Here is a 21,260-nt window from a genome sequence, read left to right as displayed (position 1 = left end):
TAACCAGACAAGATGATTTTTCAGGGTTTGGGATCTTGACCCAATCAGAGCAACAATAAATTATAATTATAATGAAGACAAAAATTAAAAATAAATGCTAAATAAAAGAAAAAAGAAAAAATTTATTAAGCAAAAACCAAAACAAAATATATTAAATATTATAATATAAAAAATAAAATATAGAAATAAAGAAAATAACCATTAATTAAATAGAAAAACAAGAAAAAAACTACTCCAGATAATGACCACAAAGAATATTAGAAATTAAATAAGGATATTAATGCTTTCAACACCACTGAAGAATAATAATAATAATATTATAAATCTTTAATACATAACAAAGTTAAAAGAATGTAAGTAAAGCATCCATGGAAAAAATAGTAGATGGATGTTCTGTCCCCTTTTCTCCTCTTCAATGTTGTAGGAAGGTGAAGTGTATGTGTCTTGACGTAAATAATATGAAACATATATCTATAAAGAAAAAGAACACTTTAAAATTTTATATATCAAAAATTGTGTATAATTTACCCTAAATTACAAATTACTCCGTTTTTTACACAGAAGTGTAAAAAAGTTACGGGTGTCAGAATATGGAAACTTTTATAAAAAAAAAAAATTGACACAGTTTTGGATTTAAGGGGTTAAAATGGAAATAAAACCATATAAATTTGGTATCCTCAGAATTGCTCCGAAATAAAGAATACAGGTGACATGTCATTATGGCTGCACAGTGAACACTGTAAAACCGAAGCCCGTAAGAAAGTCGCACCAATGCACTTTTTCTTCAAATCCCCACCGCATTTTGAATTTTTTTTCCAGCTTCCCAGGACATTGTGTACAGAATAATTAATGATAACATCATGAAGAACAATTTGTCCCGCACACATTAAGACCTCATATGGCTCGGAGAGCAGAAAAAAAAAAAAGTTATGTGATTTGGAAGGGGGAGTCAAAAACGAAAATTGGCAGGAAGGGGTTAAGGTGTTTATTAGTGAAGAAATAAATAAGGGGCAAATTAGCCATTGTGTGCAGAATATAGATTTACAGTATCTTCATAACTACATTTCCGTTTCCGATTTGGCTTTCCAATTAGTTCTCTTTAGTCCTGAATGTGACATTTTTCACTATTGATTTGTAAAGTGCTGCAGAATATGTTGGTGCTATATAAATGAAAATGTATTAATTTTCTGTGTGAAAAACAGATAGAGGAAGTTCAGCAGCACTTGAGAATGAGACAGGATGAAGAATTAGACCGACAAAAGAAAATTTGTAACATTCGTAAGATGATTGAGGACTGGCAGAATGAGTTGAAGTCTATGACGAACCAAGACAGTCTTCAGCCAGAGATGGATTCCATTGCTAGGGAGTTGCGTCATATCCAGGATGAGAAGTCAAATGTGGAAAATGAACTGAGTGACTTGCGAATGGAGAAACAAAACTTGGAGAGAGAAAAGAGAGGTATTTTGCTGCTTACTGTTTTTTTTTTTTTTTTTTTTAAGAAATGGCAGTAATATTTAAAGCTTCTTTTCTGCATACTGCTCTTTGTTTCAGATGCTGGGCTTCTACTTGTATATTTAGTTTTTTCTAGGGAAAGCAAGGTAACCAAAATACATAATTTTGAGCATTGCAGTTTTTTTTCAGCCTCAAGTCGCTTTATGGCAGAAGTGACTGTGCCTCCATGGGCCACAAAACGCATGGCTGTGGGCCTTGTGTTTAACACCTGTGATTTAGTGTCTACCTGTTATTGCAGCTGACATTGTCAGCTGTTGTCCTCAGTGATTTGTACTATGGGTACTCATACTGTATCATAGGATCATAGTACTTTCTTACCGTACAGCTATGTATGTGTGAATTGATGCACTCACTTTTCTACTTCAGATAAATTAAATCGGTTAAAGCAGCTTGAAAACCTGTTGAATTTGAAAGAAGAAAAACTGCAGAAGAGGTTTTCTGACACTTATAATGCTATTCTCTGGTTACGAGAAAATAATGAGCGATTCAAGAAAAAAGTTTGTTTGCCCATTATGCTTGAGGTAAGTATGAGTTGTTTTTGACTACATGTCCTTTACACATAATTGCTTTGGTCCTGAACTGATGAAAACAAAACTAAAAATCACAAGTCAATGTAAAAAGTTTTCTTTATACCATACTTTAAAGGTTTTTTACTTTTTATTTATTGTATTGTTGAGCAGTACATTTATTTGGTTTACACAGATTAATGTGAAGAACCATCAGCATGCCAAATATGTGGAAAATCATATTTCTATGAATGACATGAGAGCATTTGTGTTTGAAAGCCAAGAAGATATGGACACATTTTTGAAAGAGGTAAGGTGAACAGTAAATGAATTTTCCATTATATTTTCCTTCCTGTAGATTTCTAGTAAAGCATATCTCCAGATATTTGAACAAATATAATTAAAAATTAAGTGAATGAACAAAAGAAAACTCTACCGTATATACTCGAGTATAAGCCGAGTTTTTCAGCCCAGTTTTTGGGCTGAAAAAGTCTGCCTCGGCTTATATTCGGGTCATTACGGTAATACCGTAGTTACAGAGCCGGCATACAGACACGGAGGCGGGTGCTGGGCCGCAGCATCGCCCCACGCTCCTGGCAGAAGTATCGGGGCCTTCTAGCAGAAGTACTGTAAGTACTTCTGTAGTTTGAAATAACAGCATCGCCATGGCGATGCTGCGTGCCCGACACCCGCCCCGGTGTCTGGATGCCGGGCTGTAACTACGGTAGCTGCGTAGTCTGTAGCTATAATGGCGACCGCTCTGTTCCAGAGCGCTCGCCATTAGAATCGGCACCGGAGCTGAAGGGGGGATCCCCGGCAGGAGCACGTACCTGAGGGAAGAAATCCGCCGCCGGAGCTGAAAGAGAGATCCCCGGCAGGAGCGCAGACCTGAAGACCTCGGCTGTTGGATTTGAAGGGAAACTAAGGCCAGCAGAAGCGCTGAGGGGAAATCCAGGCAGCCGAGTCTGCCGGGGATTCCCCTCATCGCTTTTGCAGGTGACAGAACACAGTTCCCCTTCAGCTCCGGCAGCCGGGGATTCCCCTCAGCTCCTCTGTAAAGGCTCCCCGGCTGCAGTGCTTTTCTTTTGCAGGCTACTCTTTGCAGCCTGCAAAAGAAATGACGATTTTTGCAATGTATTGCAATGCATTAGCATTGTAATGCATTGCATTAGTGATCAGACCCCCTGGGGTTCAAGACCCCTAGAGGGTCTAATAAATGCAAAAAAAAAATAAATAAATAAGTAAAAAAATAAAGTATAAAAAATTCAGATCACCCCCCCCCCTTTCCCTAGAACACATATAAAAGTAATACTGTGAAACACATACACGTTAGGTATCCCTGTGTCCGAAAACGCCCGCTCTACCAATCTATAAAAATATTTTTCCTGTACGGTACACGCTGTAGCTAGAAAAAAAAGTTGTCTAACTGCCTCTTCCCTGAGACTGTTTTTTTCCCCCCACTTGGAATTCAGTCTGACTATAGCCAGGCTAAATATAGGGGATCTGCAGTGCTCCTGTTCCGTCGGGAAGGGGTTAATAGGAGCACTGCAGATACCCTATATTCAGCCAGGCTGAATTCCAAGTGGGGGAAAAAACCCAGTCCTCAAGCTCAGGGAAGGGGCAGACAGACAACCAAAACACCCCCTCCCCTTCCCTAGCACCCAGCAACTACTGCACCCAAAAACTCCGACCATTTTAATTTTTGAAATTTTCCAGTAGCTGCTGCATTTCCCCCCTAGGCTTATACTCGAGTCAATAAGTTTTCCCAGTTTTTTGTGGTAAAATTAGGGGGGTCGGCTTATACTCGGGTCGGCTTATACTCGAGTATATACGGTAAATCAAATTAGTCTGTTGTGTAACCATTAGAATGAGCGAGTAGTGAAATATTCGAAAAATTTGAAAATTCGATTCAAGTAGACCTCAATATTTGACTATTTGTTCGAATATCAAATCCCATTATAGTCTATGAGAAAAACATTCTTGTTTTAGGGAAACCAAAATTCGACCAATTGGGAGTCACCAAGTCCACAATGACACCTCAGGAAATGATGCCAACACCTCTGGAATGCAACTGGGACAGCAGGGGAAGCATGTCTGGGGGCATCTAACACACCCAAGTCACAGTATTATTATTATTATTATTATTATTGCTGCTGCTGATTTAGCCAGCCAATGACTGTATACGTTTTTTTTCCAAAGCCTACGTTGTCCTAGTTCCTGTCCCACCTCCCCTGCATAGTTATTGGTATATAAAAAAGAGCGCCAGGGAAGGTGGGAGGGAATCAAATTTTTATTGCGTGGAATTTAACCGAGTACGAGTATTTCGAATACTGTAGTATTTGATTGAATTCCTACTCCATCGAATACTACTCGCTCATCTCTAGTAACCACCATTTGCCTGCAAAGAAGATTAATTCTACTTGGTACATTTGTACACAGTTTTTGAATAAACTTGGCAGGGAAATTGTGCCACATGTCTAGGACAGGGGTAGGGAACCTTCGGCTCTCCAGCTGCTGTGAAACTACAACTCCCAACCTGCTCCATTCACTTCTATGGGAGTTCCAAGAACAGCAGAGCAAATATGCATGCTGGGAGTTGTAGTTTTACAACAGCTTGAGAGCTGAAGATTCCCTACCCCCCTGGTCTAGGAGAACCAACCATAGATCTTCTGTGGATGTAAGCTTGCTCAAATCCTTTTGTTTCCATGTAATCCCAGAAAGAGTGGATGAGGTTGAGACCAGAGCTCTGTGAGAGCTCGGTCATCACATTTAGCACTTTTCCTCCAAATATTGGTAAGACCAAATATTGATGTTAATTTAGATTTCTCTTTTGTTCATTCACTTAATTTTGTCAGTTGCCAAAAGTATCATAATGAATGATTATTGCTGCATTCACATCTGCCTTGGAGTCTCCATTTCAGTTTAAAAGAACAGACGCCAGACTGATCCCATTATAGTTAGAGGAGCTTTCATGTCTTCATGCATATGCGGTTTTATATATCGATAAAAAGCCTACAGTACGCTAAATTCAGTGCACTGTTGACTTTCCCATTATGTGCCACGGGGCTGGAGATATCGGTGCTGTTAGTTTCTGCACCGATCTCTCCCCACTGTCAGAAGGGTGTTCCTGACTGTCTAGAATCATCACTGGGCTGTGAGGAATGCCCCTTCCCTGACAGTACTTGTTCATAGCCCTATACTGTCAGAGGGGAGGCATCACCGCCCAGCACTTATGCTAAGCTCTGAGCCCAACGATGACGCTAGACTGTAAGAAATGCCATTCTGACAGTAGAGAGAGATCAGTGCCGAAATTAAAAACACTGATATCTCCAGCCCCGGGGCACACAACAGGAAAGCCGACAATGCGCTGAATTCAGCACACTGTCTGTTTTCTAGCGGTATATAAAACCACATATGCACGAGGACCTGAAAGTTCCTCTTTAACCTCTTCCCACCGACAGCATTTTCTGATTTTCGTTTTTGACTCTTCAGCTCCCCCCCCCCTCCTCCAAACCTCATAACTTTTTTATTTTTCCCCTCTCAGAAACATAAGAGGTCTTAATGTTTACGAGACAATTTTTTCTTCATGATGCTAACATTAATTATTCTGTATAATTTACTGTGAAGCTGGAAAAAAATTCAGAACGGGGTGGATTTGAAAAAGTTTCGAACCCAGGACTCCAGCGCTGCAATGCAGCAGTGCTAACCACTGAGCCACCGTGTTGCCCCCGAGGATACCTAATTTATATGGTTTCATTTACATTTTAACCCCTTAACAGAAATCCAAAACTGCCCCAATTTTTTTTTCTAAGAGTCGCCATATTCTGACATCCGTAGCTTTTTTATACTTCTGTGTACGGGGATGCATAGGGCATCTTTCTTTGCAGGAGGGGTGTACTTTTCAGTTATATTATTTTGGGGAATTGGTATTGCTTTGATCACTTTTTATTAAAATTTTTATCAGAGGCAAAACAGTGAAAAAAACGGCGGTTTGGCATTTTGACTTTTTTCCAGCTACGGCATTTACCATACAGGGAAAATATTTTTATAGATTTCTAGAGCGGGCGTTTTTGGACACAGGGATAGCTAACATGTATGTGTTTCACAGTATTTAACTACTTTTACATTTGTTCTAGGGAAAGGGGGGTGATATAATATTAATGCTTTTATTAAACCCCCTAGAGGTCTTGAACCCCAGGGGTCTGATCACTAATGCAATACTATGCTAATGCATTGCAAAATACTGGGGCTTCTATTGCAGGCTACATAGCGTGGTCTGCAATAGAAGCCAGTCAATGACAGGTCGGGGAGCCTTGACAAGGCTCCCTGCTGTCATGGCAACAGGATTGCGAATCCATAGCTTGCTACGGGTGCTGGCGCTCACTGGGAAAATGGCGTCTCAGTCAGCTTTGACTGAGACGCCGAAGGGGTTAATGCCTAGGTGTCTACTGTATGAAACAGTAGGTACCCGGCGGCTATGGGCGGCCGCTCTGCTCCCGAGCAGCCACCATGTTTAAACACATTAGTAAACGTAATAGTACGGCGGATGACTGGAAGGGATTATTGGGGTCTGTCTGCCTCTGTTTGTGACCACTGCTGTATCAGTCGACCTATTACTGTTTTAGTCCTCCCATGAACTAGAACAACAGATAGATGGATGCTAGTGTGAACACTTTTATTTTTTGAAAACATTCTTACTTTTGCAGCGTATTCCCACACATGCATAAAACTTATTCACATTATGGTATAGCACATATTTTTTTAATCTGATTTTTTTTTTTTTTTAAATTTCTATTTTTCTGTAAATCCTAAATTTGTCCACTTTTCTTTTTATTGAATCTTAAAGGGGTTGTCCCATGAAAAGCATCCTATCTATACTGTTGTTTATGTGGATTTAAGACTTTTCCTAAATACATTGCTTTATCAAAACTGCTTTGTTTGGCCGCTATCTTAATTTATTCACTTCATTGTTGACACTGCGTTTCTATGGCCACTGGGCTTATCTGCTTATTTCCCAAGTAACTAGCTGCCTGCTCTTAGGGGTGGGAGGGAGGGGCTGACAAGCAACGGAGCTCCTCAGATAGGGGAGGGGGGAGGTGACAGCTCCGGGATTACTGTGCTGTCTATCTTCAGCTTTTCCACTTATCAGCTGGTTTAATTGAATTTGGCTGCTAAGGGCTGAGATAAGGAGTCTGTTACCTCTGTATGTAATACAAGCTGACTCAAATCCAGCTCTGCTACATCAGTTTCCACATCAGCTTCATACTGTGGTAATGCATTTACAACCAATGCCTCATTACTGACTGCAAACATAGCAGGTAGCAGATCAAGTGACACCCCGCCCACCAATGTGCCGAGAAATCCAGGAAGTGAAGAGAGCACAGAGCCTGCAGGCTGCAGAACAAGAGTTATGGGAATACCCCTTTAAATATTAGAAGCTAGTATCTTCCTCTTCTTAGCATACTTGCTAGAAATTGCCTTGTTTTTAACTTAAAGTTAATCAAAAGTTATAAATTAGATTGAAGGCTTTTATCTGTTTGTCATATCCTTGTTGGTCAAGTATTTAGTCTTTGATACCTGGTATTAGTTCGGTAGAAGCGGTGGTGCGGACCTAAACAGTCAAGACAGGGACACAAAATATGCAGCAAACTGATTTATTTAGAAAAACTGGTAAATAAACCTTCACTTCAGGCACAAATGAGCAAAAACAAAATACAGCCTTAACTTCAGGCAAAAATAAAACAAATTTCTGCTCGTATGCGCAACTTTCTGAACAGAAGTAATAACCTAACTATAAGGGCTAGTTCACACGGGGGCAGGTGGGTCGGATTTTGGCACCGGGAGTGACGCGGGGAACCGCGTCACTCTCAGGTCAAAACCTGCCTGCCACGACCGTCATGGTCGCGGCATCCCCTTCCAGAGTCTGCTCAAATGAATGGGCCGACACCAGAGGTTGCTGCTTCCGCCTGAAGAAAGGGCAGCTCGCTTCTTTTTTCCACTATCGGCAACATGCCGATTGCGGAAAAAGAACGCTAGTGGTTTGCATAGACCACCATTGTATGGAGGCGGATTTTGAGGCGAAATCCACTGTCAAAATCCACCTCCTTGCCCCCGTGTGAACTAGCCCTAAGTGTGGCTTTCTATCAGCCACACAAAAAATACAAACACAATTTGGTCTCACTGGACTCAGGGTTACTGGACAGACCCAGCCACCTCCTCACTTCCTGAATCTGCCCTTAAGTGCAGGATATGCAACCTTTTATAGGCCAGTAACAAGCCTTTGGGCCCACACCTGGGGCTGAAGCCTATTCCAGACCCGCACTGGACCACACATAAGCCAGGAATCTGGGGCTGATATAGTGGGACTCCAGCACTCAGCCTGTCACCTTCTCACACCAGTCATATTCATACTGGTGCTAGTATCCCCACAGATAGCAGTAATGGCTATGGAGTGTTAGGGGCACAAGACCACTGAGTTATGTTGTCGTAGTTAGATATCAGGCCTGGAGAAGTCACACACACACACAGCTGATGGTGTATCAAGTGAGTTCTAATTTAATGGTGCAAAAAGGTAGTTTAAATATAATACAGACAAAAGCAGGTTGGACTATAACATAACATGGTTGGCATAACATGATTGGTTGTAGAGTTGTAACATAAACCTGGCACATGATTAAAGCCTAAAGTAATCTCCATCTCATTATTACTTTCCAAACCGGGATGGACTTTCTCATGAAACAAAGTCTAGTTGCATATACCATGGCAAGAGAGATAATGATCACATGCTGGTCAGACCACTCCAGCCTTGGGGCTAACGATCAATAGGCTATAGAACCTGTTTCTACACACCCTAAGTGACCTATCCAGTACATCTTCAAAGGTGAGGCCCTAAAGACAAACAGAGTGATAAGGATTCATATTCCATTCAACCTAAAAAGGGGCATCTTAGACTCTCTTCTTTGATCTTTTGTATACAGAAACACGAACCCAGCCTAACTGGCTCCATCTCTGAGAGGGAGATGGAGAGATAGAGCAATCTCGGCCCCCACCTTCTTATACTTAATTTTTCAAGAGATATTGTTGGCCCCCCACAGGAGCATATATCTATCTCCATGTAACACAGTAGTTACATGTTGCTACGGTATATTAACCGTCTGGTATTACTTGTTGAGGAACACTGATAATACTTACTGAAGGAGACTGATTAAGACCGTACCAGCAACTGGCATATGTGATATTTCCTAACACTAGCTGCTAGCTGGGCCAGGTATAGGATTAATGCTGACTGAGTGCCGACACAGATTTACTGTTGTGACACACTCGCAACCTGGTGATAGTAGTGGCTGACCCCATATGCAACTTTATGGTAGCTCCCCTATTAGGTAGTTTTATCAGTAGGGATAAGGAGTCAGGGTCGGAAGCTATCTTTAGGATGCTGACACTGTGGTAAATCCTTTCTGTGAGATTGTAGTGATAGGGAATTATTGTCAGGTTTAAGTATTCAGGAGGTGAGGTACAGGCTCTTTTACATGCCACCAAACGTTCTCTATTAGACAAGGGTACTTCCCTGTTCAGCTGTATCCATCACTACTTTGGTCTCATATGTGTAGTTTTTATTCAGACATTTATCACATTTTATCATACAGTCCTATGAAAAAGTTTGGGCACCCCTATTAATCTTAATCATTTTTAGTTCTAAATATTTTGGCATTTGCAACAGCCATTTCAGTTTGATATATCTAATAACTGATGGACACAGTAATATTTCAGGATTGAAATGAGGTTTATTGTACTAAGTGTTTATTTTATTGTACTAACAGAAAATGCGCAATATGCATTAAACCAAAATTTGACCGGTGCAAAAGTATGGGCACCTCAACAGAAAAGTGACATTAATATTTAGTACATCCTCCTTTTGCAAAGATAACAGCCTCTAGTCTCTTCCTGTAGCTTTTAATCAGTTCCTGGATCCTGGATAAAGGTATTTTGGACAAACAATTCAAGTTCAGTTAAGTTAGATGGTCGCCGAGCATGGACAGCCCGCTTCAAATCATCCCACAGATGTTCAATGATATTCAGGTCTGGGGACTGGGATGGCCATTCCAGAACATTGTAATTGTTCCTCTGCATGAATGCCTGAGGATTTGGAGCGGTGTTTTGGATCATTGTCTTGCTGAAATATCCATCCCCGGCGTAACTTCAACTTCGCCACTGATTCTTGAACATTATTCTCAAGAATCTGCTGATACTGAGTGGAATCCATGCGACTCTCAACTTTAACAAGATTCCCGATGCCGGCATTGGCCACACAGCCCCAAAGCATGATGGAACCTCCACCAAATTTTACAGTGGGTAGCATGTGTTTTTCTTGGAATGCTGTTTCTTTTTGGACGCCATGCATAACGCCTTTTTTTATAACCAAACAACTCAATTTTTGTTTCCAAAATGAAGCTGCCTTGTCCAATGTGCTTTTTCATACCTCAGGCAACTCTATTTGTGGCGTACGTGCAGAAACGGCTTCTTTCTCATCACTCTCCCATACAGCTTCTATTTGTGCAAAGTGCGCTGTATAGTTGACCGATGCACAGTGACACCATCTGCAGCAAGATGATGCTGCAGCTCTTTGGAGGTGGTCTGTGGATTGTCCTTGACTGTTCTCACCATTCTTCTTCTCTGCCTTTCTGATATTTTTCTTGGCCTGCCACTTCTGGGCTTAACAAGAACTGTCCCTGTGGTCTTCCATTTCCTTACTATGTTCCTCACAGTGGAAACTGACAGGTTAAATCTCTGAGACAGCTTTTTGTATCCTTCCGCTGAACAACTATGTTGAACAATCTTTGTTTTCAGATCATTTGAGAGTTGTTTTGAGTAGCCCATGATGCCACTCTTCAGAGGAGATTCAAATAGTAGAACAACTTGCAATTGGCCACCTTAAATACCTTTTCTCATGATTGGATACACCTGGCTATGAAGTTCAAAGCTCACTGAGGTTACAAAACCAATTTTGTGCTTCAGTAAGTCAGTAAAAAGTAGTTAGGGGAATTCAAATCAATAAAATGATAAGGGTGACCATACTTTTGCACCGGTCAAATTTTGGTTTAATGCATATTGCGCATTTTCTGTTAGTACAATAAACCTCATTTCAATCCTGAAATATTACTGTGTCCATCAGTTATTAGATATATCAAACTGAAATGGCTGTTGCAAACACCAAAATATTTAGAACTAAAAATGATTAAGATTAATAGGGGTGCCCAAACTTTTTCATAGGACTGTATCTTATTTATTAAAGGTTAAGTTTTAGTCTCCTTTTTTTTCTTTTTGTTATTGGTACTATAGGCGACATACAGTTTTTTTGCACTTTTTTCAATTTGTTTAATTAGGAATTGAAATATACGACAGTTCCTTTCTGTGTAATTTTCCATTCTGACATTAGGACTTCAGACAGATTTACCATGAGGTTGCAGGCTCTTTGTAAATATCTGTCCCTGCACCAGTCGGGCTGTTTTAAGATTGGCATATAATATGCTCTTCTTAATAAATGTGTTGCAGTTGGGGGGTTTTTGTGTTAAATTTCCACAGTGGCGAAAAACGGAGCATTTCTACAATGTGTGTCCTCTCCCCTAAGGGTCCATTCACACGGAGGAAAATGGTGAGGAATTTGGCATGGAATTTCAGCGCTGAAAAAAAGCCTTCCATTGACTTCAATGGGTTCCTTTTTTTGCTAGCAGAAAAAGGAGCCCATTGAAGTCAATGGGAGGCTTTTTTTTTCAGCACTGAAATTCCACACCAAATTCCTCACCATTTTCCTCTGTGTGAATGGGTGAATGGACCCTTAGGGTAAGTTCACACAGAGTTTTTTGGTTAGGATTTTGAAACCATATTTGCCTCAAAATCATGACCAAAAAGATGGCTTCCATTAAAATCAATGGGAGCCGGTCAGGAGCTTTTTCCAGGAGCCGTTTCTTCCGGCTCCCAGAAAAAAGAAGCGACATGCTCATTCTTCAGGCCGAGTCGCCTCGCAATTCGGCCTGAAGAAACTCCCACCTCTGGACTAGGCCCATTCATTGGGCCTAATCCGGAGCGCATGGCTGGATTCCAGTGCAGTGCACCGGCTTTCAGTCACGGCGACCCAGCTTTTGGATCGGAACGCCGCCTCAGGTTTCGATCCAAAAATCTACATGTGAACTTACATTTAAATTGTTTTCTGGCTTGCAAGTGGTTTTTAATACTGATGACAAGTCAACATGATAGGTCATTAGTATCCGATTGGTGCAGAATTCAGGTGTCTGACTGATCTGGCTCCATGCGCTGGGAGCTATTGGGCTAGACTGGGTCAGAAGCAGTCTTTAGTGCTGTACAGCATGCCAGATTTATTAAAAGTTGTGCATATTTGATTGACTCTACTAGCACCTGAAATTCAAAGGTACATCTGCTTTTAGAAGGTGTAGACTGGCACTGATGGTGTAAGGAATATTACATTTGTTGGTTACTTTCTTCGATTCTTAAAAAGTGGCAAGAGGTATGAAAATTACAAGCACATTAAAGAACAAATACATAGCATAACAGTGGCATGAAAACTTTTATAAAGAGGATTTCCACATCAAGCTGTCTCTCTGATCCCCTCCTGAGACCTCCAGCGATAATGAGAATCTGGATCCTCAAGTTGAATCCATGGAGCAGTAATTAACATGGACAACACCATATGATTTAGTTCTGTGGGTGCCAGTTCTTATCACACATGTACGCTACCACTCTATTCGCACAAATGGCTAGGGAACCCTCCTTCTTGTGATGGCTGGACTTCCCACTGATCAGATACTTGTGTCCTATCAGATAATCCCTTTTCACAAACTCCCCCCACCATTGTTCACATTTTTTCATTACCTTTCTTTCACTACACGTAGGTTCGCGACAATCAGAGATTAAGAGTCAATGCAGTTTGTTCACCTCAGGAGTCTTTTGTAAATAAGAACCCATCAAAGCCAATCTCTGAACTACAGTAAGTTACCATTACTTTTTAAAATTATTTATAAGACGCTAATTTATAGTATAAAAGCAATAAGATATATATATATATATATATATATATATATATATAATGTATGTGTAATGGATAATTATAGTAAAAATGTGTGTGATGCACACACACTCACATTCTATATCTGGTATGTGGATGCTGGAAACAACTGCCAAAAAATAATCAGACATGCTGACAATATCACTGTTTAGGGGCTCTTCACACTACCGTTGGATTCCTTCATTGGTGTCCGTGGTTATTGTCCGTAACAAGATTTTAGCAATGGACACTAGCTGGTCCATCTGAAATTTCCATTCATTTCAATGGAATTTTATATTGTGTCCGTTAGTGTCCTTTTACACCCATATCAGTTTTTGAAAAAACGGACTGCGAGTGTCCGTTATTTTTTTTAACATTGAAGTCTATGGACAATGGAACTGTCTAACGGACAGTAACTGATAGCCATGAGTTACTGTCTGATATTTTGAGTCCGTTTATTTTCTGCGTGTCCTCAGAAAACATAAACAGCAAAAAACCGGACACCAACTGATGCTAACTGATAATGTGTCCATTTTATAAACTGACCCATCAAATGTATCAGTTAAAAAAAACGGACACATTAAGGGCTCATTCACATCTGCACCCCGGCCTCCGTTATGTAGGTTTCCGTTTCCTGCCCGAAACTGAACAGGAGACGGAAACCTGCAGTCATTTTTCAAACCCATTCATTTGAATGGGTTTGCTAAGTGTCCGGCCGTGAGCGTTTTGTGCTCTCTGCGATGAAATCCGTTTTTTTGTTTGTTTGTTTTATTTTTTTTTTAACCGGACACAAAGTCGGACATACAGGACTTTGTGTCCGGTTAAAAAAAAAAAAACGGTTTTGCCGCGGAGAGCACAAAATACTCACCAGCGCTCATGGCCAGACCCTGTTCGCCAGGTTTCCGTCTTCTGTCTGCAGAAGACAGAAACCTGAAAATGGAAATCGGGCGCTGGTGTGAACCCAGCGTAACATCAGTTAGCATCAGTTAATCTCTGTTATGATAGGTGTCCGTTTTTGTTTTTTTTTGTTTTTTTTAAACTGATACTTTAATAACGGAATCCACCGGTAGTGTGAACAATACCTTAGTGTTATTTGCAATTACTTGTTGATCAACTATCTTTTTTTTTTTTTATTTAAACAATTAAACTTCTCCCTCTGATCAGACAGTTCTGGTTTTAGAGAGGACTTTTCACCACTTCCACCAAACTCCAGTTTTCTGCATTCTTTGATACATGATTTTGACACAGTTGGAGTTTTTTGTATAGCTCCCACCATTCCTGAGCAATCCATGCAGTTAGTTTAATCACAGAATATGCTAAATAGGAGCAGACAGCCTGGGACCGCAGACCAGACGTAGAGAGCCAGGTGTTAGTGGAAGTGGTGAGAAGTCTTCTTTAAGGCTAAGGCCCCACTGGGTGGAAATGCAGCGTTTTTGGCATTGCGGAAACGCAGCGGGAAAAAAACCGCTACGTTTTACAGTACACAGCATAGTGAATGTAATTTTGTCTAATCCTAGCCCCACACTGCGGAAAAAAAACGCTGCTGAACAGCTGCGTTTTTCAAAAACGCATCATGTCAATTATAGTTGCGGAAACGCTGAGTTTTTCCTCCATAGATTTCTATGGAGAGTGTGAAAACCGCAGCAAAAACGCAGCATGATAAATGTGTTGCGGAAACTCCGCAGAAATGCTGCGGAAAAGCATCAAAATCCGCAGACAAAAACTCACTGTTTTGCTTGGTTGAGGCTAAGGCTAACTCGAGCAAAAACACAATGAAAAACTCAACAGAAAACTCATATGAATTTAACGCAGCGTTTTCTCAGCATTTTTTTTACGCTGCATTTTTTGCTGCGTTTCCACCCAGTGGGGCCTTAGCCTTAAAGGGGTATTCCCATGTGCATCGTTTTTTGTTTTTTTTTTCAATTATGTAGATAATTAAAAGTTAAACACTTTTGCAAATATAAGTAATTAAACATTTTGCAGAGTTTTAAAGATGTTCTCTAAATATCTTGTGGTCACAGTCTGTTGTCTTGATCGGTTGCCAGTGGATACGACCATGAATGCAGGAACTTTCTAATGTCAGAAAATCAGCCATGATTTCTTTATCGTGACCGGGATATCTTCTGATACATGTAATGTCCCTGCCTGATAACCCAGGTACAATAAGAAAATCATAACTGGGTTCCTGACAAGTCACAGACCATAGAAAGTTTCTGCATTAGTGGTCGTAACCATTGGCAAGCGATCAAGATAAAAGACTGTCACCACTAAGATAGTCAGAGAAAATCTTTAAAACTCTGCAGAATTTTTAATTACTTATATTTGCAAAAATGTTTAACTTTTAATTATCTACAAATATAGATATGATTATGTATATGGGAATACCCCTTTAATGTTTTTGGTGGGATTAATTGTACAAACGATTTCATCATTGATTAAATGGCTGGATGATGACAGTCTGGAATCTAAAGTGTATGGCTGACTATACATACTGACCAGCAAGTTCAGGTGTTTCATTCAGTCTTATTACCACAGGAGTATAAGCCACGCACTCTGCCCTTTGCACGTGTTTACACGTCGTTTGAAAGATAAGATAAGATAATCCTTTAATAGTCCCACAGTGGGGAAATTTCAGCGTGTTACAGCAGCATAGTAATACAGATACAGGATAATACACAGTAATATGTTACAGAAGTAGACACACATATGCTGAGAAGAGAAGATATACTAGGAGTCCATAGCAGCTAAGGAACAGAAGAAGAAAGAAGGAAGACGTCATAATCATTAGTTCTCTGTGCGGAGTGATCTTCGCTTGGTCTGATGTAGATTATACAGCCTGATCGCGGTTGGAAGGAAGGACTTGCGATAGCGCTCCTTCTCATACTTGGGGTGAAGCAGACGGTCACTTACAGTGCTGCTAAGTGCCATCAAGGTCTCATACATGGGATGGGAGTTGTTCACCCGCATGGAGGTCACCACTGACAGTATCCTTTTGTCACCCACTACCTGTACTGGGTCCAGGCCCAAGAAGTCTCCCCTAGACTCCTAAGGCCCTCAGCCTCCTGAGCAGGTAGAGCCTGCTGTGGCCCTTTCTGTGCAGCGCCACCAGGTGATCAGCCCAGTCTAGTTTATTATTGAGGAGCACACCCAGGTACTTATAGGTCCTGACTATCTCGATGTATGTCCCTTGGATCTTCACCGGGGTCGGTGCACTTCTCTGTTTACTAAAGTCCACCACCATCTCCTTGGTCTTCCCAGCATTAATCCTGAGGTGGTTCTGCTGGCACCATTCAACAAAGTCCCAGATTAAGTCTCTGTATTCCCTATTGTCACCATCAGTGATAATAGTATACTTGAAAATGGTATACTAGCATAGTATAGTAAACTATACTTGCAATGTCTTTATGATCCACCCTTGGTTGTAAGCATGTAAACACACCTTTTGAGCTCTAGTATGACTGTGCCCCAGCCCAAAACAAGAGCTATAATAGTTGAAAGAATTTGTCTCACATGCACAGAGCCTTAACCTCAATCCTCCTGAACTCATTGGGTTGAGCTAGAATACAGATTACAATCCAGGCTCTCATGTCCAAGATCAGTTTCTGAGCCTACAGTTGCTCTTTTGGGAAAAAGAAATCAATCCATAGATTATGTGTGATAATTAGAAATGACACAGGGAAAAAGTATTGAACACGCTTTTCATGTATTGCTCATGTGTGGTTTTAGCCCCTTATTCCACACATACACTCTTCATATCCTGAAATATGTTCTATTGGATTCAGGTCAGGTTATGGTGGGCCCATTCTAGCTGCTTCATTTTCTTTCTCTGAAACCACTTGAGAGTTTCTTTGGCTTTGTTTTGGGATCATTGTCTTGTTGAAAAGTCCACCTTTGTTTCATCTTCATTATCCTGGTAGTTGGCAGCAGATTTTTGTCAAAAAAGTCTCGGTACATTTGTCTATAAATCCTTCCTTCAATCACATGAAGTTGCCAGTACCGTATGCTCAAAAATAGCCCCACACTATGATGTTCCCATCTTAAAACTTTCTCTTGGTATGGTGTTTTTGGGGTGATTCGTAGTGCCTTTTGGCCTCCAAACATGGTGTGTATTATGGCATCCAAAGAGTTACATTTTGGTTTGGTTTTCTCACTCCTCTGTCTGAAATGTTGCAGGGGAGCACCTGGTCGTGGCCTTTTTATTGTGAAATTATATTCTTTCAACTTCCAGATTATAGGGATTGTTCTGTAAACCAATGCCATCAGTATCTTTTGCAACAATAAGGTTTCTAAGCTCTTGAGACAGCTCACTGGTTTTACCCATCATGATTGTTTCTTGTGGGACACCTTCGTAATGAGACACCAAAATATAGGCCATATGGTGAACCAGCTGATACTATTTGTCACTAAGTGGCAGGATTGCTTTTTCATTTCTGCTATATTTCAGCTAAATATACTTTTTTCCTGTGTCATTTCTCATTATTACCCATAACGTAATTTATCTATGGTTTGATTTATTTGCCGATGTGGATTGGATACCAACCCCTGCTGAGAATTTCATGTCAATGTCACCTTTAGTAATATATTAGTAATATATTTAGTATACGCAGTCTGGAAATTGGGAAAATCTTAAATAACCTAAAACCAGAGAACTAACACAGCCTCTACATTGCATGTAATGGGAGACAGAGGGGACATACAATGTCACACCAGCTAGATCCACTAAGTTTAATTTAGAAACGTTTTGCTGACATTATTAGATAAGGCTACTCAAAAGCGGTTCTTTACTAAGCAGCACTACTTTCAGGAGGGAGAAAGTGCAGGACATCTGCTGGCAGCTATAGTTAGATCACAGATTGCCATATTGCATGACTAGAGAGGGAGTCAGATCAATGGTTATGAGCAATGAAGACCTTTTGAAAGCCCTGAAGGTGTATTTTACAAGGGTTGACTCCTCTAGGACCACTAATAGAACATCAGAGTTAGATAAGTATCTCCATCAGATTTCATTGCCACGTCTGTCACCAGAAGCCCAGAATTCCTTGGGGAAGCACATTATCTTAACGGAGCTGTGGACAGCACTACAAACCATACAAAATAAGAATGCACACAGAGCTATTAGTCACTCAGGAGAATTCTACAAGATGTATGGGGGAAAATTACTCCTTCATTTGCTTGAGTTTCTTCCTAATTCTATGACAGGCCATAGCAGTCCTGATATCGAAACCTTTGAAAGAATCTGGTTAAACCCATTCCTTATCATCCAATCTCATTGTTACCGACTCAAATTAAGCTGATGACAAAGGGTCTGGCCACTTTACTGATGGGGGTCGATTAGAGAGAGAATACACCAGAACCAAACAGGCTTTATACCAAACTCATCTATAGCAATTATCTGAGATTGCTGTTCCCGAATTTTAAAGGGGTATTCCCACGAACATAACCATTTTTAAATTTTTAGACAAAAAAGTAAAAAATTTTTACAAATGTTTACAAACAACATTTTGCACAGTTTTAAAGATTTTCTCTAAATATCTTGTGGTCACAAGTTGTCTTGTTAGGTTGCCAGTGGATACGACCTTTCTTAGGTCAGAAAATTAGCTATGATTTCCTTTATAGTGGCAGGGTTATCTACTGATACATGTAGTGTCCCTGTTTAACTTTTAATTATCTACAAATATAAATATGATTATCTAGCTTTATGCCATGGACACACTGCAATGTTAGTCTTCCGTTTTTTTGTTTTTTTTTCTCAAATGTAGATTTTGAGCCTCATATAGGGATCGCAATGTACATTTTTCCCCTATCAGTATGTCTTTGTAGAATGGGAAGAAATCCATGCAAACACAGGCAGAACATACGATCTCCTTGCAGATGTTGTTCCTGGCAGGGTTTGAACTCAGGACTCCAGCACTGCAAGGGTACAGTGCTAACCACTGAGCCACCGTGTTGCCCCTAGGGACATGAGTGTTTCTGTCACTCGACCTTTGACCGTGTCGAGTGGGCATATTTATGATCCGTTTTTTGGATCACAGTTTATGGCCTATGTGCATTTGTTTCGCCTTAATAGTACTGAACTAACTTAAAGGGGTTGTCCCATCACAAGGATCCTATCTATACTGCTTGTTAATGTGAGCGTAAGACTTTTCCTAAATACACTGCTTCAGCAAAACTGCTTTGTTTGTCCACTATATTACTTTATTCATTTCTCTGTTGACACATCCCTTGACTTATCTGGTCGTAAGTCAAGTGATGTATCTGCTGCTCTGAGGGGGGAGGGAGGAGGGGCTAAGTGCACGGGAGCGAGCCTGGAAGGGGGGGGGGGGGTAGTTTACACTTTGGGGGGGAAGGGGCCGCCAATACAGACCCGGCATCCACTGTAATAGAGAGGCAGATACCGGGGAGTGTAGACGCCGGCACAGGTGCCTGCAACATCGCTACGCTCCTGCTCTGCATGAAGCCAGCAGCGGCAGGAGCGATGCTGATATTCCGGAGGGGGGGGGGGGGTTTGGGGTGGAGGAGCGGAATAGTCAACATTGTGAAGGCTGTACGTCCAATGCCTAGCTGCATCAGCAGCTCACATGCAGGGCCAGTGGCATAGAAGCGACGACTTCTCGCCGCTGGCTTTGCATATGTAACCCCGCCCACCAATGACACAACAAAGCCGGAAGACAGCAGCGAAGACTAGCGAGTATGCGACGTGGGAATACCCCTTTAAGATCGCCAGCGACCAAAATGAGAGCCATGGCTGGCGATCCATTGCCATGACAGCTGGGAGCCTATTGAAGACTTCCAGGCTTATCTCATTATTACTACTACTACAGTCTGCTGTATACGGCCTGTAATAGAAGTGCCAATATTTTGCAGTGCATTCTGAATTCTTTTCCAGTTTCCCATTACACTGTATAGAATAATAAATGGTACCATTATAATTAGAACAGGGGTACCATTTTGTCTCACAAACATAAGCCCTTATATATCTCTGAATAGAAAAATAAAAAAAGTTATGGGGTTGGAGGGTGGGGAGTCAAAAACGAAAATCAGGAAAGGGTTAAAGAACTCTTTAGTATTTGATATGTATTACTGTCTTTGGGGCAGGAATTGTTGTTTTACTTCTCTTTTTCGTTAATCCTTGCAGGCAATATGGCTTTTTCTCTTACTTAAGAGAATTGTTTGATGCTCCACATCCAGTGATGAATTACTTGGTCGCTCAATATATGGTCCATAATGTGCCAGTTGGCACAGAAAAGACCAGACATATGATTGAAAAGGTAAGTAACATGCCATCAAGCTTTTACAAAAGATGCCACTTGTGTCCTTTAGTAGACTAAATGAATGTGGTATTCCCATGTCACACATTTATGGCATATCCACAGAATATTTCTTTTTTTTTTTTTTTTTTCTAGTTGCAATTTTTATTGAAATTTTAAGAAAACATACCATATATACTCGAGTATAAGCCGAGTTTTTCAGCACAGTTTTTGTGCTGAAAAAGTCCGCCTCAGTTTATACATGAGTCATTACAGTAATTCAGCAATATTATAGTTACAGACCCAGCATCCGGACTCGGCATACAGACACCATGGCGGGTGCCGGGCCCGCAGCATCGCCACTTGGCGATACTGTTCATTTTAAACTGCAGAAGTACTTACGGTACTGCTGCTAGCAGGGCCGGAACACAGCCCCCCCGCTCTATCACACAGAGGGTGACGTGGCCACGTAACCTCAGGCCCGCAAACGGGCGTGTGTCTAAGCGCTAAGGGCGGACCTGAAGGAAGACCTCGGCCTCTGGATCTGAGGAGGAACTGGCCGGCCAAGGTTCTCCTTCAGGTCCGCCTCTCAGCGCTTCTGCCAGGGATTCCAGGGATGCCAGCGCTTCTGTGAAGGCTCCCTGGCCTGCATTGCAAAAGAAATGACGATTTTTGCAATATATTGCAATGCATTAGCACTGTAATGCATTGCATTAGTGATCAGACCCCCTGGGGTTCAAGAGGGTCTAAAAAATGCAAAAAAAAAAAAAAAAAATGTTTTTAAAAAGTGAAAAATTAAATAAAAAATAAACTATTAAAAATTAACCCCCCCCCCCCCCTTTCCCTAGAACACATATAAAACTAACACTGTGAAGTACATACACTGTGAAGTACATACACTGTGAAGTACATACACGTTAGGTATCCCGAAAACGC

The 21,260-nt window shown here is 41.0% G+C and overlaps 1 protein-coding gene across 3 annotated transcripts in view; it reads left to right on the top strand.

The window, feature by feature from the left end:
• Nucleotides 1–21,260, top strand: part of SMC5 (structural maintenance of chromosomes 5) — a 73,728-nt gene that overhangs the window by 22,087 nt on the left and 30,381 nt on the right. For all 3 annotated transcript variants that reach the window (XM_075278871.1, XM_075278875.1, XM_075278882.1), the window contains exons 9-13: nucleotides 1,203–1,458; nucleotides 1,879–2,033; nucleotides 2,215–2,328; nucleotides 12,926–13,020; nucleotides 20,213–20,345. In XM_075278871.1, the coding sequence (XP_075134972.1) occupies nucleotides 1,203–1,458; nucleotides 1,879–2,033; nucleotides 2,215–2,328; nucleotides 12,926–13,020; nucleotides 20,213–20,345 (753 nt within the window). The remainder of the gene's footprint in view (nucleotides 1–1,202; nucleotides 1,459–1,878; nucleotides 2,034–2,214; nucleotides 2,329–12,925; nucleotides 13,021–20,212; nucleotides 20,346–21,260) is intronic.

The sequence above is a fragment of the Leptodactylus fuscus genome, chromosome 1 (assembly GCF_031893055.1).
Source record: "Leptodactylus fuscus isolate aLepFus1 chromosome 1, aLepFus1.hap2, whole genome shotgun sequence".
In the NCBI taxonomy this organism is placed as follows: Eukaryota; Metazoa; Chordata; class Amphibia; order Anura; family Leptodactylidae; genus Leptodactylus; species Leptodactylus fuscus.
The sequence above is the reverse complement of the archived record's forward strand: the minus strand, read 5'-3'. Positions and strand labels throughout refer to the sequence as shown.